This window comes from Geotrypetes seraphini, chromosome 5, assembly GCF_902459505.1.
Source record: "Geotrypetes seraphini chromosome 5, aGeoSer1.1, whole genome shotgun sequence".
Classification (NCBI taxonomy): Eukaryota; Metazoa; Chordata; class Amphibia; order Gymnophiona; family Dermophiidae; genus Geotrypetes; species Geotrypetes seraphini.
The window spans coordinates 231,408,082-231,424,222 of NC_047088.1; the positions used below are offsets into that span (position 1 = coordinate 231,408,082).

The window sequence follows — 16,141 nt, forward strand, 5'->3', positions numbered from 1 at the left end:
TTAGATTTATTATTTTTGTCAATACACACACCTCTACTCTCTATGGGGCCCTTTTTCTAAGCTGCACTACAATTTGGCCTACACTATCCCTTAGCGTGTGGGTCACCAATGCGCTGAGGTCACTTTTTCGCACAGCTCTAAAATGGCCACCAATGATTTGTGCTAACCAATTAGCATAGAACACGCCTACCCTCCACCATTAAAGCACACACTGTGCACATGTATTATTTTAGCATGTGGATGGAATGTGCCGAGCCCACAGTTAGTACATGGCTCCTGTGTATGGCCTGTTAGTAATATTTTTAAATGGTGATAAGCACACATTAGTGCTTACCACCACATGGTAAAAGGACTTCTATATTTGACAGTGTATTCATTAAGGCCCGGATTCTCAAAATGGTACAGGTCACATGTTGCTCAAACTAAGGTACCATTTTGAGAATCGCAGTCTGCATCAAAGATAGGCACTGGAAATGTAGGCCAAGGTTTTACAGGCCTACTGTACATTTGCGGTGCCTATCTTCTATGTAGAAACATGCTCAGCAGCACCACACATCAACCTGCCGATGACATTTCGCACCAGTAAACATCTGCATAGACAAAATTCAGCAGTCTTTTTTTTAGGTGTCTTGTGGCACCTACTTTTTTTTCCTTAATTAGTTTTTAATTGGTTTTTAGCAGTGTGGTAAATTACTACATTGTGAATAGCAAATTATAACACTTAACTTAGGCTCCTGAGCAGTGCCATTTTGAGAATCTGGGCCTAAGTACATGTGCAAATGTGCCTAAACCATATCCTACAGGTCAATAGTATTTGCTTCGATTTCATTATATCATTTTTTTCCATTTAAGTTAATTAAAATACAATTAGTCATTTATATTATGCTGTTTATCAACAGTTCCAAAAATTGTTTCCTTATCACTATGACTATATTCTAAAAACTTGTCTTTCTAGCTGATATTCATGTACTCGATGGGACATCCAACCATTCTGATTTTGTAACATTTTAAAAAATGTTTTATTTATTTTTTATTTCAGTCAGAAGTCATGCATGTGGATTAGACCCATATGGAATGCCTGGAGGATGTTCACACATTTGTCTTTTGAGCTTCAGCTACAAAACACGAACCTGTCGCTGCAAGACTGGTTTCAGCTTGGGACATGATGGCAGGTCATGCAAAAGTATGTTGTAACTCGTATATTAGAAGCTAAAGTGTTGCCATCTCATTCTGCTCAAATAATTGATGGTTCAAACCAAAATCTTATCCAGAACATTAATTTTAGACGTTAGCAATCAAAATCCAGAACTAGATATTAAAGTTCTATCTTATTTAGCCTCAGACCTACCACTCCACCGCTTAGCAAAGACTTTTAGCAGGGAGAATTACATGGCTCTTCATCATTGGCCCAATATCATATACTTTAAATTCTCTATTGTATTTCAAAGATTTTAGCATTCAAAATTTTTTTTAACTTAGCTTTAGTAAATACAGCCCGGGAGGAAGCGATCCGAAATGTTTTGCACCAGTGTGCTTTATCAAGGGTCCCCTACGGAAAGGAAAACACAGTCAATATCTTCTATTAAACTGTTTTCCCTATTCTTACAAGTTTAATCCAATCTGTTAAAAATATATAACTCACCACGGCCGCTAATGTCATCAGACTCCTAACAACCCATTTAAATACACCCTTCAAACCAGCTGATATCCCCTGCCTCCCATTGGACGAGGTTATTATCCTATCAGAGAAGCCCATTCCACCTCCATATTCAAACCACATGGCTCAACAGTATCTAGCCAATAGATTAAATGCTGTTCCCTTTCATTTAGAATGCCCCTCTGTTCTGCTCAGATGTGTGTCTGCATGCACTTGCTAAGAATGCTGGCTGCTAATACATCTCAATAGCTTTTTTGTATGTGTTTTTGATTTAGGCATTTTTGTTTTTTTATAATAGTCCAGAAAGATGCCACGCCTATCCCATTAGGCGCAGCTTTTTCCAATGGGCGTCCACAAAATGTGGTCGCCTATTTTGTGAATCACATCCAACCTTTGAACGTCAAAGTCATTAATTGAGCTTAGTATCCACTTTATTTGAGCGCCTATGGTGGATGCCTAAAGTTAGAAATCCTTTACAGAATCTGCCCCAGTGTATCTATCTTTAAGGACCATTAAACCCAAAAATGCCTAAATGAAAAACACATACAAAAAAGCTATTGAGATGTATTAGCAGCCAGCATTCTTAGCAAGTGCACGCAGATACACATCTGAGCAGAACAGAAGGGCATTCTAGAGGTTCTGCAACGAACGTCACTTTAAAAAGTCCCAGGTACAAAACTCACCATAACCTGATAATATTGTATGGTGATCCCTCCAAAATCCATCAAAAACTTACTGTTCCCACCTGTACACATCAATAGCCCTTATGCCTGCAGGTGTCATCTTTATGTAGGTACAGTAGGTGTTGGATAGGGTTTGGAGGGCTCAATATACAATAAAAGCAGGTAATGATGAGATGTGTACCTGTGACTTTTTAATTTTCACTGCAGTACCCCTTTGAGCACCCTTCTAATGTGTTGAGCTGTTTCTGTGTGACTATCTGAAAGCTGTAGTACAGGCTGGAATGTACTGTTTCTTTCACATATTTGGCTAGTGGGAGGTGGGAGTAAGAGGAGGTCATGTCTTAATTCCTCCATTTTGTCTTTATTCATTTTAAAAAACAGGTCTAAACCCAAACATCTAGTGTCCTGAATTTTTTGTTAAATGTTTGACTATTGCTGCAGAATGTCCAAGTTCTAAGCCCACCCTAAGCCCGCCCAAAACAGACCTTCAACATCCCCCTTGGAATTTTGATGAACAGGAGACAAGCAGCCTAGAAAAATGTCTAAAATATGGTTTTTGAAAATAGTGATTTGGCCGTTTAAACAGTAAAACATCCAAATGCCACTTTTTGCCATTTTCTGGACATGTTTTTTCTTTTGAAAATAATAATAATAATAACCCTCTTGGTCAACAAGAGACAGAATTACAAAACTGAAATGATCCTCATTTGGCAACCTCCATTATCTTACATCTTTTTTGGACAGGACTCTTGCATTTCAAGCAAGTAAGCAACATTCCTGGATGGTTAGTTACATTAGTGGAGCCATGCTGTCCTATGGTGCATTTTGAAAATAAATTAAGACTGTGCTGTTTGATAAATTCATTTCTTAACTGAAGCTTTATTGATAACAATAATTTTACATTATTTATATATAGGAAACATGTTGTTGTATTTCTTTTAACTATTTGTATTTCGCTGAGTGTCCAGCTGTCTTCTGTGTAAACCGCCTCAAAATCGTTTGATTGAGGCATTATAGAAGAATAAAGTTATGTTATGTTATGCACTATCATTCTTTATTATAACTTAAAAATTCTTATTTGATGTATTAAATCAGCATGCGAATGTGTTTCAACGTAGAATAGGTCATTAATAGTTTCCACACACTTCTGAATAAACGGAATATTTTTTTATGTGTTTGAAGCTTTAATAATTCAATAGAATAATTAAGTAAATCACCTATAATATGGAAAGAGAAATATTACCATATTTTCCCATTCATATTTTAGCAGTTTTAATTTAATTAGCTGACTGTAAAGTATAATGCTTACAGGCCTCCAATATTATAATAATTTTATGGAAATGCTGACTCTCAATAAACCTATACCTCCTCATTCCATAACAATTCACCTAAATTTAAGCACCTGCTGCATGACTAAAGTACAGAATACTAGCATTTTGGGCCAGATTCTGTAATGGGTACCTAAAAATGATTGGCACCTAAAGTTAGGTGCTTATTACATGTCAATCACATTTAGGCCCTCTTTTACTAAGGCCCTCTTTTACAGAGGCGCGCTAAGCATTTTAGCGTGGATTTAGCGCATTGCGGGCTCCTTTTACGAAGCTGCGTTAGCAGTTTTAGCGCACGCAGATTTTTAGCGTGCGCTAAACCCACGCTACGCAGCTAGAACAAATGCCAGCTCAATGCTGACGTTAGCGTCTAGCGCAGCCAGCAGTTTAGCGAGCTATTACGCGTGTTAAACCGCTAATGCGGCTTTGTAAAAGGAGCCCTAAATCTATGCGTGCGCTAACTGCTAATGCATCCATAGGGAAACAAGCACACATTAGCATTTAGCGCGTGTTTAGCGCGCGCTAAAAAGCTTAGTGCACCTTAGTAAAAGAAGGGGGGTAAGGTGTGCTAACCGATTAGCACACGCTAAACGCTAATGCATGCATGTTAGCAATTCGATTAGTGCGCGCTAATACGTTAGCACACCTTAGTAAAAGAGGGGGTTAGGCACCCATTACAGAATTTTGCCTAGCTTAAAACTTAGGTGACTGTAATGTGGGCCAGGATTTTAAAGGCCTACATAATAGGCACCTAAGTCCTTTAGAGATTCATGCCTAGCGGTGCCTAACCCCCTCTTTTACAAAGGTGCATTAGCCGTTTTAGCGCGTTAAACGCTTACACATCCATAGACTTATAATGGAAGCATTAGCTTTAGCGTGTGTGTGATTTAGCGTGCGCTAAAACGCATAGCGCACTTTAGTAAAAGGAGCCCTAAATCCTTCTCCACCCCTAAACATGCCTACTTGGGCACCTATCTTTTGTAGAATCACACCTAAGAAGATAGGCACCCATCTCCCAATTAAATTTTATTTTTTTCAATTATGAGCTTGTTAAAAGCTCATTATTGAAGCCAATTTACTAATTAACTCCCCCCCTTTTATGAAACCGCATTAGGCTTTTTTTATCACTGGCCATAGAATTCATATGAGCATCAGAGCTAATACAGCTGGCAATATAAAATCCTTAACTTGTCTTCATAAAAGGGGTGGGTGGTGGGGAAATTTAGGCACCTATCTATTTAGGTGCCTAACTTTAGGAGCCATTTATAGAATCCCCCAGTTTAAGCGCAAAAATGGAAGCAGTGCAACCCACCGCTATTCTATAATTACATGCTAAATTAGCTTAGGGGTAAATTCTATATGTTGCTGAGTTGTGTATGCAAATTTGTGTGCATGTCCAATTTGCGCGTGTAACTTAATAGAATAACGAGCCAATTGATGCTGAAACTTGGCATCCTAAGAAAGCAATTAGCACTAATTGAATCTAATTAAAAAATACACTTGTAAATTTAGGCAGGGGTTCCACACCTAAAGTTTACCCATGAACCTAAAAATGGGGCACAGAAATGGCAGGGTCATGGGCGGATCAGAGGCATTTCTAAAATGTATGCATATAATCGTAGAATAAGGGGGAATCGGTGCCTAATGTTTCAGTTGGTACAAATGGACCTGCCTAAAGACAGGCATGATTCCTGAATGTAAACCATTTAGGATGAAATTCTATAACCAGCGCCTACATTTAGGCATCGGTAAGCGCCCTGTCAACGCCTAAGTAATTGAAAAATGCAGTAAAAAACGGCAGTGTTAAAGCACCTACTGATGGCTAAATAAAAGATGGCTGAAATGGATACTGGAATTGCGGCTAGGTGGCCACCTTAGACTGCGGAATGCCAAAATAGGCGTGGCCAATGCTGGAAGTGGATTAGGCTGACTAAAGTGGCTACCCAGCCGTGATTCATGCCAAGATAGGTGGTTGAAATGTAGGCCTGGAAAACACTGGCCTAGATTTCAGCCGCCTATCTTTGCCATTAGACTGCAGCGTAGGAATTCCCCCCACCCCCATCAGCTGAACGGCAGGGACTCCCCAAAAGCAGCGATTCTGTAACCGGTGCCCAAGTCGGATTGCCTGTCAATTATTCTAGAATGCCGGTTACAGAAACACGGTTTTGGAGAGTCCCTGCCCGCTCAGCTGATGGAGGTGGAAGACCCCTGCCATGATCAGCTGAGCGGGTATGACAGGGAACCCCCCGAACCTCACCACAAGTCGGATGGCAGGAGGGATGCAGCGTGGGCCATTCAGCGTGGTTCTCTGCGCTAAAAACTGCTAGCGCAGTTTGATAGAAGAGGCCCTCGGTGTTTCACTGTTATACCCACAGTAACAAACTGCTAGTTATGTATCTGTTGTCCCAAATTCAAAATCCTTACATTTTAAAAATTGAACTGAACAATAATAATTCAGTTGTTTGCCCTTCCTAAATAAACATCAATGCGTGGAAAGCTAAGATTACTATGATGAAATACATTATTATGTTTTCTTTTTAGTATTTTGATGACCTTTAGAACTTATTATACTGCAATTTGTCTCACAGATTCCACATTGGGATCTTGTTCAATAGACCAGTCTATTATTATCCAACTCATCCTTTCTGTGGTCTTTGAACTCGGTAAAGGGAGCTCCAGCCCTAACAGTAATATTATTAAAGGGTGTCTCTTGCTATAAAGCACACTGCCCACAAAGTCAGGCTGCACAAGGATTACCATCAAAAGGGCATGCATAAGGGGATAGATGTGTGCAGATATATACACTCTGTCATGAATTATTATTGCAAGTTATATTGATCCAATTCAATTTGAGTTTAAAATATGTCTAGGCACACTGCATCAAATTCCAATCTGTTTGGAGAGAGATAGGTATACAGCTTGAGGAGAAAAAAAATCAGACTAGCAGAGCTGAAAATATTTTGAAACCATTAAAGCAAGTATATTTGCAGACCATGGATTAAGTTCAGAACTGTACAATGTACCTTTTGAATGTACATTCATTAGCCACTGTCAATCAACCGCCAGGTGCCGTTTGTAGAATTGCCTAACTCAACTAAGGCGCTGGAAGGCGTCGTAATGTTAAACGCCGGTATATTTGCCCAGGGTTTTCTTGGCCTAATTTACCAGCACCTAACAGACACCTACCTGCACTGAAGGCAATCCATGCCCAAATTCTACCCCTAACGATGCCTACTTTTCAGATAGGCGCCGCTAGGCACCTCGGTGTAGACACATGGGCCTGGATTCCGTATAGGATGCCCTGGACGGGCGTCCTTTACAGAATCGAGCCTACACCCGCCCAAAATAAACCCGATTCTGTAACCAACGTCCATGTTACAGACGCCGGTTACAAAACCAGGTTACTGTAGATGCAGCCGCTACACTTACCGCGGCAAGGGATCTCCCTGCTGCGATAAGTATAGCGGCCGCTAGTCCCATCCAAGCAATCGTGGCAGGAGGGAGCCAACCCCTCCTGGCAGTAGGCCCCCATCCACAATGATCGCCGGGGGCCTTAGGTGTCTGGGTCAATCAGGCCTTAGGATGCTGTGGGATGGGCCGAAGAGGGGCAAGCCCTCCTCATTTCGACAGGTTAGTGGGGGAGAGGGATCCGGAGAGGGGTGATAGCGGGGGGTTCTGGAATGGGGATCATCTTCCAGCAGGTGGGGTTGAGCACTCTCCTGCCAGCGATCGTCGGGGGGTGGGTGGGAGGATTTTCTGGCAGGAGGGATTGCAGGAAAGGGGGAGATTAGTGGCCGCAGTCGTGGCCACTATACTAATCGCAGCAGGAAGATCCCTTGCTGCGATAAGTATAGTGGCCCTTTCTACTTACAATGTAGGCCAGCATTTTGCTGGCCTACATTGTAAGCGTCTCACATCCTACTAGGGAGACGCATAGGGCCGCCTAGGTTTGCCTAAGGCTAGGCGAGCTTAGGCGGGCTTGCAGGTAGCCCTAGGCTCCCGGAGACGTCTTCAATATACTTTTTTTTTTAAACGTGCATTCCGATTGGCTGATCGGACAAATGTAGGACACCTACATCTGCCTGCAGTTTACAGAATCCCGGCCTACCCACAAATTAATTTCTTTAAATTATTTTTTGATTTTTTTTTTTATGACACTGTTGAATTAAGAGCACCAACTGAACCAATTAAAAAAAAATATCTTCTCATTTTACAAAGCCACGTTAGGCTTTTTTATTGCCGATCATGGTGGCAATTGCTCTGATGCTCATAGATTTCCTGTAAATGTTGGAGCTAATACTGCTTTGGCTGGCGATAAAAAAGCTTGATGCGGCTTTGTAAAAGGGGAAAGGGGGGGGTAAGTTAGGTACCTATATTGGCTAAGTACTTTTTATAGAATCAGGGCCTAACCCCCTCTTTTACTAAGTTGCGCTAGCGTTTTTAGTGCGCACAGAAAATTAGCGCGCGTCAACCCCGTGCTACATGACTAAAACTAACGCCAGCTTAATGCTGGCATTAGCATCTAGCGCGCATGGCAATTCTGCGTGCGCTAAAACCGCTATCGTAGCTAAGTAAAAGGAGCCCCTAAGTGTTAGTCTATAAAAGGTATACATACCTTGTAGAATTGCACAAAGCACTGTTTGTCAGTGCTGATTTGGGGGGTGGCACTATATATAGAATAAGGACCTTATTATATAACAATCACATTCAGGTACCTACTGATATTTCTATCATAAGGCCATTGATATCATGACCTATATTTTGCACAGTATTGTTCCAGTATTCACGTTTATTTTTTAAAATATTTATAGCCCGCATATCCAACAATTCTAAGCGAGCACCAACTATGCATTACATAATAAAATACAAATAAAAAACAAACCGTATATACAGACCTACAACCTAATGCATAAACCACACAAACACTGTAAGAGCATTAATACAAAAAACTCTGATTCCATACCATTGAAAAATGAAGGTAGTCAAAAACTGCTCCCCATCATTTAATCTCACTGAACAAAATAACGTTCAAATAGAGCGGCTTTCAAGCTTTTTCTAAACTGCAGCAACGTGGGGACTTGGCTTAACTCCAAGGGGAGAGCATTTCCAAAAAATTTAGGGCTCCTTTTACTAAGCTAGACGCTAACGCCAGCATTGAGCTGTCGTTAGTTTTTGGCGCAAAGCATTGGGGTTAGCGCGGGGGGCAATGCAGCGCGCACTAAAAACGCTAGCGCACCTTAGTAAAAGGAGCCCTTAGGGCCTCTTCTATCAAACTGCGCTAGCAGTTTTTAGTGCAGAGAGCCGCGCTGAATGGCCCACGCTGCTCCCGATGCCCATAGAGTTCCTATGAGCGTCGGGAGCAGCGTGGGCCGTTCAGCGCGGCTCTCCGCACTAACAACTGTTAGCGCAGTTTGATAGAAGAGGCCCTTAATGTTTCAAATGTTACGACTGGTGCTCTTTCTCTTAATAGAAATAATTTTGACATGTTTAGGAGCACCGAATATATGTGATTGCTTTAAACATTGCAGCTAGTGTTTAAGGAAACTGGCAATTGAATTCTCCGGTCAGTGCTTAAAATCATGTACAGTTTAGTACTATAGATCATAATGAACTGTAAAATGAAATGTTTACCATGTCATAACAAAACACTACTCTTAATGCAAAGTTATTTTATGATCTATTGGGGCTTTGAAACATGGACAATAACATACAAAAATGATGAATGGGCTATAGCCTAATCAAGGAAGTTATCTGTGTTTTAATTAAAGTAATGCAATTAGCTAGCCATATTGTACTAGATGCTAAGAACCAGCCACGCCGAGACTGCCGTCGTTGGCCGCGAGTAGGGAAGCAGGGAGACAGAGATGGGGCCTTGGGCCGAGGCCGTGTCGAGTGCCCGCCCCCCCCCCCATCCCCTGCACCGGACGGGAATGCCGCGTGTCTCGTGCCTGGTTCGGAGTAGGGCTGCTGGTAGGCAGCGATGGGCCCCTGTCGGAGCCTGCGGCCGCAGCCGCGTGGCCGCCAGGAGACCCAAATCCCCCTTTTTCCCCCGCAGAGCGGGTGAGACTGCGCCTACAACTGCCGCCTCACCGCGGCAGGAGATGGGCCGCACAGATAAAAACCGGCTGCCCGGCCGGCCGCGTTGGGGAGAGTAGTTGGCTGCCGCTACCGGCCAAAGACCACCCTCGAACCGCTCCCCTGCGATCGGGCGGCTGGGAGACAGCGATGGGCCCCGTTGGAGCCCGCGGCCCGCAGCCGCGTGGCAGGAGACCCCCATCCCCCCTTTCCCCACCGCCGGATTGTTCAGGGAGGGGAAGGAAGATAGCCACGCATCGCGGGTGGGATGGCGCCAAGAACCGCCGCCTCGCCGCACCAGGAGATGGGCCGCGCACCTAAAACCGGCCGCGTTGGGGCGAGTAGTTGGCTGCCGCTCCATGCCGAAGACCACCCCCGATCCGCTCCCGGCGCTCCTGGAAACAGAGGCAAATCCCCCTTCGCGGCACAGACGGGCCAGCGACGCTTCCAGTCCGCCTGTGCAGTAGCCCCCAGCACTCTTACCCGCAGATCCCTTTACAGCGCTTGGGCTGCTGGGACCATGAAGCCGCGGCCGTCTCCCGCTCACTTCAAGGCACAGAGCCAGAGAGGGAAACCAACGAGGTGAGGAACTTAAATTTTTTTATTTTTTTTTGAGAGTGAGCGGGAAGGAAGCCGCGTCCGCCTCATGTGAAGCCGGATCGAAAGGGGCGATCTCCCCTCCGCTCACCCCTAATCTATCCTACCCCCCTCCCCCCCCCCTCTAGCCCTAGCCGATTGGCCCCAAGGCTTCGGCCGATTTGTGAGCGCTCCTCCTTAAGTGGTTCGGAGCTTGTTCTTTCTCTTAATAGAAATAATTTTGACACATGTTTAGGAGCACCGAATATATGTGATTGCTTTAAACATTGCAGCTAGTGTTTAAGGAAACTGGCAATTGAATTCTCCGGTCAGTGCTTAAAATCATGTACAGTTTAGTACTATAGATCATAATGAACTGTAAAATGAAATGTTTACAATGTCATAACAAAACACTACTCTTAATGCAAAGTTATTTTATGATCTATTGGGGCTTTGAAACACGGACAATAACATACAAAAATGATGAATGGGCTATAGCCTAATCAAGGAAGTTATCTGTGTTTTAATTAAAGTAATGCAATTAGCTAGCCATATTGTACTAGATGCTTTTTGATTGCTTGGAAGTTTAATTTTCAATATTGAATTAAAAAAAAAAAAACCCACCACCAACAACAAAACCTCCTCTAATTGTGCTAGTTAATTAAATAGCAGTGTTATGCAGTGTAAAGAAGATTAGGCAGCTTTGATTGTTTATGTTTGTAATCTTTCTTCTGCAGGACCCAAGAATGAGTTGTTCCTATTTTATGGGAAGGGACGCCCAGGCATCATTAGAGGCATGGACCTGAATACTAAAATAGCTGATGAACATACGCTTCCTGTTGAGAATCTGGTCAACCCACGGGCTCTGGATTTCCACGTACACACCAATTCCATTTATTTTGCAGACACCACTAGCTTCTTGATTGGAAGGCAGAAAATAGATGGCACAGGCCGTGAAACCATCCTGAAAGACGGTAGGTTGTAATATAGTTAGAGGAATGATTTATATATGGATATATGGATTTTCCATGATTTCTTCCTTAGGAAATTAACTATATAATGTTTTCCTACCATCGGTTGTTAAATGCTTTGGCTTCACACTTCAATCATGGCATAGGTTTTTACTAACAGCAAAGCTCAAAGAATACAAGGAACTTATCTTCTGCTTGTAAGAACCTGCAAAAAAGGCTCTGGGTCCCGACGTGTTTTACAACAGCTGCTTTGGAAGACCCTTAAGACATCATTCAAAAAGTGTGGTCTGTCCCTCCCATTCGCTTGAAACTTTAAACTACAGCGGGTATTTTTCTGTTTCTGGAGGACTTACAGTAAAAAAAGAAGTTGTATTTGAACCCGGGTCCCTTGGTTAACAGTCCACTGACTTGTTGCCTGCTCTGTTAAAAATACCTGAAGCTGTCAAAGAGCCTGGCTTCCCTTTCATGGGAGAAAGAGTGGATCAGCAGCCTCTGACGGATTAAGGAGATGTCATGCCTTAATCTCTCCAGTAGACAGCTGCTCAATCAGAGCATCTTTCTGTAATCTGGACATGTTTTTGTTTATTGACAGCTTCTGTACCGCTACTAGTGACTAAGGGAGTCATTTCAGAAATGTTTACAAGAGCTTCTGTAAAGGGCTCCTTTTACTAAGCTGTGCTAGCGGTTTTAGTGCACGCTACAATGCCGCACGCACTAGATACTAATGCCTCCAATGAGCTGGTGTAAGTTTCTCCGTGTAGCGCAGGGGTTAGCACGCGCTAATCTGCAGCGTGCGCTAAAAATGCTAGCGCAGCTTAGTCAAAGGAGCTCTTAGGCCCTGATTCTCTAAAAGTGCGTCCCGATTTTAGGCAGCTGTAGGCGTCCTACAGCTGTCTAATCAGCCAATCGGGATGCACGTTTTTTTAAAAAAAATGCTCACCAGGCAGGCCGCCTATATTGAAGGCGAGGCCCGCAAGACACCTAAGCCCTGATTCTGTATAGGACGCCCGGGAGAGGCGTCCTATTCAGAATCGGCCTAAACTAAACCCCGATTCTGTAACCGGCGTCCATGTTACAGACACGGGTTAGAGAATCGGGTTAGATTAGACACGGCCCGCTACACTTATCGCGGCAAGGGATCTCTCTGCCGCTATAAGTATAGCGGGCCGTGGCCCCCTGACCGATCACTGGCCTTAGATTAAGTGGGGATGGGCGGACCCGCTATGCCTAAGGCCTGATTGGTCCAGGCTTCTAGAGCCTGGGCCAATCAGGCCTTAGGCTTCGGCGGGATGGGCCGGGAAGGGGCGGGCCCGCCTCATTTCGACGAGGCGTGCCTGCTTGCTTGACGTGCAAGACCCATCTGTAAGAACAGGTTTGGTGGAGTGGGGGTTGTTAGCGCCGGGGGAGGGGGGTGCGTCTTCGGGCAGGAGGGATTGGGCACCCTCCTGCCAGCGACCGATATTGTCGGGGGGGGGATCGGTAATGTCAGGGGGGGGGCGGTCGGTAGTGTCGGGGGGGGGGCGGTCGGTAGTGTCGGGGAGGGGGGTGCGTCTTCGGGCAGGAGGGTTTGGCCACCCTCCTGCCAGTGATCGGTCAGGGGCCACGGCCCGCTATACTTATAGCGGCAGAGAGATCCCTTGCCGCGATAAGTATAGCGGCCGCGTCTACTTACAATGTAGACCAGCATTTTGCTGGCCTACATTTTTAAGCTTCTCATCTACTAGGGAGACGCGTAGGGCCGCCTAGGTTCAGCCTAAGGCCCGCCTAAGGCCCTTAGACGAGCTTAGGCATCTTGCGGGTCTCCCTAGGCTCCCGGAGGCGCCTTCAGGCCTGCCTGGGGAGCATTTTTTTTAAAAAAACGTGCATCCCGATTGGCTGAGTAGACAGCTGTAGGACGTCTACAGCTGCCTAAAATCGGGACGCACTTTTAGAGAATCAGGGCCTTAGTGTTTTCTGAAACAGGTCTAAATAAGGGCATCCTTCTTTTTTAGACATAAATGTTTCTTCAAATACGTTAATCGCTGTTGGACATCCACATTTCAGATCTTCCCTAGTCCTGCCCAAAACACGCCTCCCTGCTATTTGGATATACTGTGGTTTTGGATGTCCCTGTTCTGCCTTTGCAAAATCGGGATTTGGATGTTTGAAGCACATGGACATCCATTTATGCCTTTTGAGGCTATAGTCTTCTAAGTTTGTTGCTAAAGGAGAATTTTGATCACACTAACCTGGAAAAATTAATCCATTTATTGGCCATTTTACTGTTGTGGGAAAAATGGACTTAACGTGCAGAAAAAAACCCCAACAACTCCTAAGGGTACGCTAAGACCACTTTCTATCACAGTTTAGTAAAAGAACCCGTTAAATTCAGCACAGCTTTTTATGGAAACTGATTTTGAGCATAATATCTTTTGTGGTCACATTTATCATTTCATGTGATGTTTTGAAGTATCTTATGTTAAATTTACGAAGAATATTTGTCGCTCTGCATATATGTTGTTTGACCCTATAATAGTTCCATCGTAACCTATTTGTGCTCAAAGTTTCATTACTGCATACCCATCCATTCATTTTTTTTTTTTTTTTAAATATGTTTATTGAGGAGTCAACAAGAGAGACCAAGAGTACAAAAAGAAAATAAAACAATGGTCAACAAGAATACAATAAGCTAAGCAGAAGTGCAAAGCACAACCAGTGAAACTGCTGCACATATCCCAAAGCAGAAATGATATGGCTCTCAGGTCAACCCCACCAAAATTTTTTGTTTTTCATACATATAACAAACAACCAAACCCCTCAGTGAAACCCCCAAACCAGAATCTTACCAATCACCCACTCAAGCACACCATCCTCTCACACAAACATACTCTACATCCATACCCCCATCAGCCAGACACCCCCCTGAACCCTCCATGCTGGAAACTATAGGCAGATGTTATTACAAGCACTCTACCAACCCTGAGGTATTGGCTTACCTGGCCTTATGGCGGGCTTTTTTACATTCATTTGTTATAGAGGAAAATTAATGGGTCCCATTATTTTGAAAGATGTTATAGAGAAAAACAAGATCAAAGTTTTTTTTTTTTTTTAAAGTATATACAGGTATATGACAATGTTTTATATTTTTTGAGTAGGTAAAAATGTTTATGCAGATGGTCATAATCCTGTCTCTTTGGTTGTTATTTTGTTTTGTTTGCTTTTAGATCTTGATAATGTAGAGGGAATAGCAGTGGACTGGCTTGGTAATAATCTGTATTGGACAAATGATGGCTACCGAAAAACTATAAACATAGCCAGACTGGAGAAGGCATCCCAAAGTCGGAAAACATTATTAGAAGGAGACATGTCACATCCAAGAGGAATTGTTGTTGATCCTATCAATGGGTATAGTTAAACATTCATTATACTTTTATGAATCCCTATCCAAAGTTAAATAAATATAGTGTGATTCACAGTCATTTGCATGCTATTATAGATCTATGGATGTTGACATTAATTAATAGAAAAGAATGAATATACCTATTGTACGACACTGCAGTTAACTCCTCTCCTCTGGTAATCTAGACCAATGGTCCCCAACCCTGTCCTGGAGGACCATCAGGCCAATCGGGTTTTCAGGCTAGCCTTAATTAACATGAATGAGAGAGATTTGCATATAATGCAAGAGACAGGCATGCAAATATGCTCCATGAATTTTCATTAGGACTACCCCGAAAACCCGATTGACCTGGTGGTCCTTCAGGACAGGGTTGGGGACCACTGATCTAGATCCTTTACTTTTCTCCTTATAACAGTGATTATGCTAGGCCCTCTTTTACTAAGGTGCGCTAACCGATTACCACGTGCTAATCGATTTAGTGCACGCTAAATAACACGTGGATGTTAGTCTACGGACGCATTAGCGTTTAATGCGCGCTAATCTGTTAGCGCACTTTAGTATAAGAGGGGGTAGAAGCCTTAACATATCAGCTTCTTTTAGGTTTAAGATTTTTGAAGTTCTTTTTTTTTTAACTTTCTTTTATTTTTTAATCATTTTCAGAATAAAATATGTAAAATTATATTTATTACGGCTATGCTGCATATTTTTTAATCACTCTTCCCTGAATGCACCCCTAGTCTTATAGTTATGCAGGCTAAGAACATTAATTCTCAATTTAATTTATCTTCAATAATAATGGTGAAAAAATGAACTTTCAAAATGATTTTAAAAATATTTCTAACCCTGATATTCAGCATGTGATGATTAGCATTTTTTTTTTTTTTTTAATGCAAGTTACTGTGGGCTTTTTGTACTTAGATTTTCAGCAAAAGCTAGGAGGATGTTTGGGTGCATAGGGAGAAAAATAACCATTAGGAAACAGAAGGTACTGATGCCCCTGTATAAGACTCTGGTGAGACCTCATTCAGAATATTGTATACAATTCTGGAGGCCACACCTTCAAAAAGATATAAACAGGATGGTCCAGAAGAAGGTTGCTAAAATGATTGGTGGTCTATATCATAAGGTATACGGGGACAGACTTAAAGATCTTAATATGTATATTTTGGAGGAAAGGTGGGAGGGGAGAAATATGATAGAGATGTTCAAATAAATAAATGTTGCAAAAATGTTATAAGCCAAGTGGTGGAAATATCCTTTGAAAAACCATTTAAGTAAAGTGGAGAAAAAAGCCTCAACTAGTTTTATATGCAGACGGCAACCCAATGAGTTTTTTAGCCGTTCTTAATCTGTATCATAGGCAAAAAAAACTCCACGACTTCTCTAAATGTAATCTTTCAAATTAGGAAAATATTTCACCACTGTGCACAGGGAACAGGAAAAAGAACCTTCAGGAAGGTTACACTTATCTT

At 42.7% G+C, this 16,141-nt stretch overlaps 1 protein-coding gene across 1 annotated transcript in view; it reads left to right on the top strand.

Annotated features, from left to right (window-relative positions):
* Positions 1-16,141, top strand: part of LRP1B (LDL receptor related protein 1B) — a 1,445,547-nt gene that overhangs the window by 423,030 nt on the left and 1,006,376 nt on the right. The window contains exons 8-10 of the mRNA XM_033944130.1: positions 1,040-1,183; positions 11,057-11,293; positions 14,494-14,674. Coding sequence (XP_033800021.1) covers positions 1,040-1,183; positions 11,057-11,293; positions 14,494-14,674 — 562 coding nt within the window. The remainder of the gene's footprint in view (positions 1-1,039; positions 1,184-11,056; positions 11,294-14,493; positions 14,675-16,141) is intronic.